This window comes from Sinocyclocheilus anshuiensis, unplaced genomic scaffold, assembly GCF_001515605.1.
Source record: "Sinocyclocheilus anshuiensis isolate Anshui unplaced genomic scaffold, SAMN03320099.WGS_v1.1 scaffold119, whole genome shotgun sequence".
Taxonomy (NCBI): domain Eukaryota; kingdom Metazoa; phylum Chordata; class Actinopteri; order Cypriniformes; family Cyprinidae; genus Sinocyclocheilus; species Sinocyclocheilus anshuiensis.
This window is the reverse complement of record NW_015549581.1, coordinates 711,447-712,468: the sequence shown is the minus strand read 5'-3', so window position 1 is coordinate 712,468 and position 1,022 is coordinate 711,447. Positions and strand designations below refer to the sequence as shown.

The 1,022-nt window shown below is 35.7% G+C and overlaps 1 protein-coding gene across 1 annotated transcript in view; it reads right to left on the bottom strand.

The window, feature by feature from the left end:
- The window catches only part of LOC107657743 (cyclic nucleotide-binding domain-containing protein 1-like), a 44,805-nt gene that overhangs the window by 5,442 nt on the left and 38,341 nt on the right, over positions 1 to 1,022 (bottom strand). Inside the window, exons 8-10 of the mRNA XM_016445967.1 lie at positions 672 to 778; positions 403 to 553; positions 130 to 197 (exon numbers count right to left, since the gene is read on the bottom strand). Coding sequence (XP_016301453.1) covers positions 130 to 197; positions 403 to 553; positions 672 to 778 — 326 coding nt within the window. The remainder of the gene's footprint in view (positions 1 to 129; positions 198 to 402; positions 554 to 671; positions 779 to 1,022) is intronic.

Sequence of the window (1,022 nt, the reverse complement as noted above, 5' to 3'; positions counted from 1 at the left end):
TATAGTGCATCCCTAAATTATACAAATTTTTAGTTGATAAGGATAATAATAATAATAATAATAATGATAATAATTATTATTTATTAAATTCTTTGCTCAACGCTGCTCATAAAGGTCCTTTTATTTTACCTCACTGAGCTTTCCACACATTGGTTGCGCAGTCTGCAGTATAAGAGAAGTGGTCACTGAGTCCAGTCCTGAGCATGGGTTTAAAAACAATCTCATTCAGATAAACAGCAGAATACAAAACAAATGCTTTAAATGAGCTGGACACTCAGTGTGTGTTACTGTGTGAGTATGTGTGTTCATGCAAGGTCAGTTTAAATCTATTACCTCTTGAGGTGTAATGTCATGGTGATCCTTCTCTGTACAGGTAGTAAGCAGTAAAGTGTAGCGACTGACCTTTAAGGCATTCTGGTTGAATGATTCCACCATGAACTTCAGTGGCAGTGATAACAGTATAAGGGGACGGCTGGTTCAGTAGGATGCTGACCTCTCCAAATGACTGCTTTGGACCCAGCTTACCAACCATCACAAATCTGATCCTGCAGCCCTGCAGTTCACAAACACTAAACACTATCTACACTACCGTTGCTGACACAAAAAGCAGTAAAATAAGAAAATGCATGCTGTGACATTTCTTTTCAAAGTATGATTGCTTGTCCTTATACCTTCTTGTCAACAGGTTTTATCAATGATCCCACATCCTGAAGGATGTTACATTCTCCATGTCCAATGAAGGCCACAAATGGACAGATCTTTCCCTCCTTCACCAGTACTGTAAATACAGATTTAAGAAATGCTGACTTAGTTAGGAAACAAATTAAATTCCCATTAAAACTGCAACCAACAAATCCTTTCAAGGAATATATTACATCCAGTACACTGCAGTTCAAAGGTTTGGGCTTGTTAAAATTCGTAAAAATGTTTTTGAAAGAAGAGAAGAAAATAATTTGAAATATTATTACAATTTTTAAATATTTATAATGTAATTTATTCCTGTACATTTTCAGCAGTTTGTT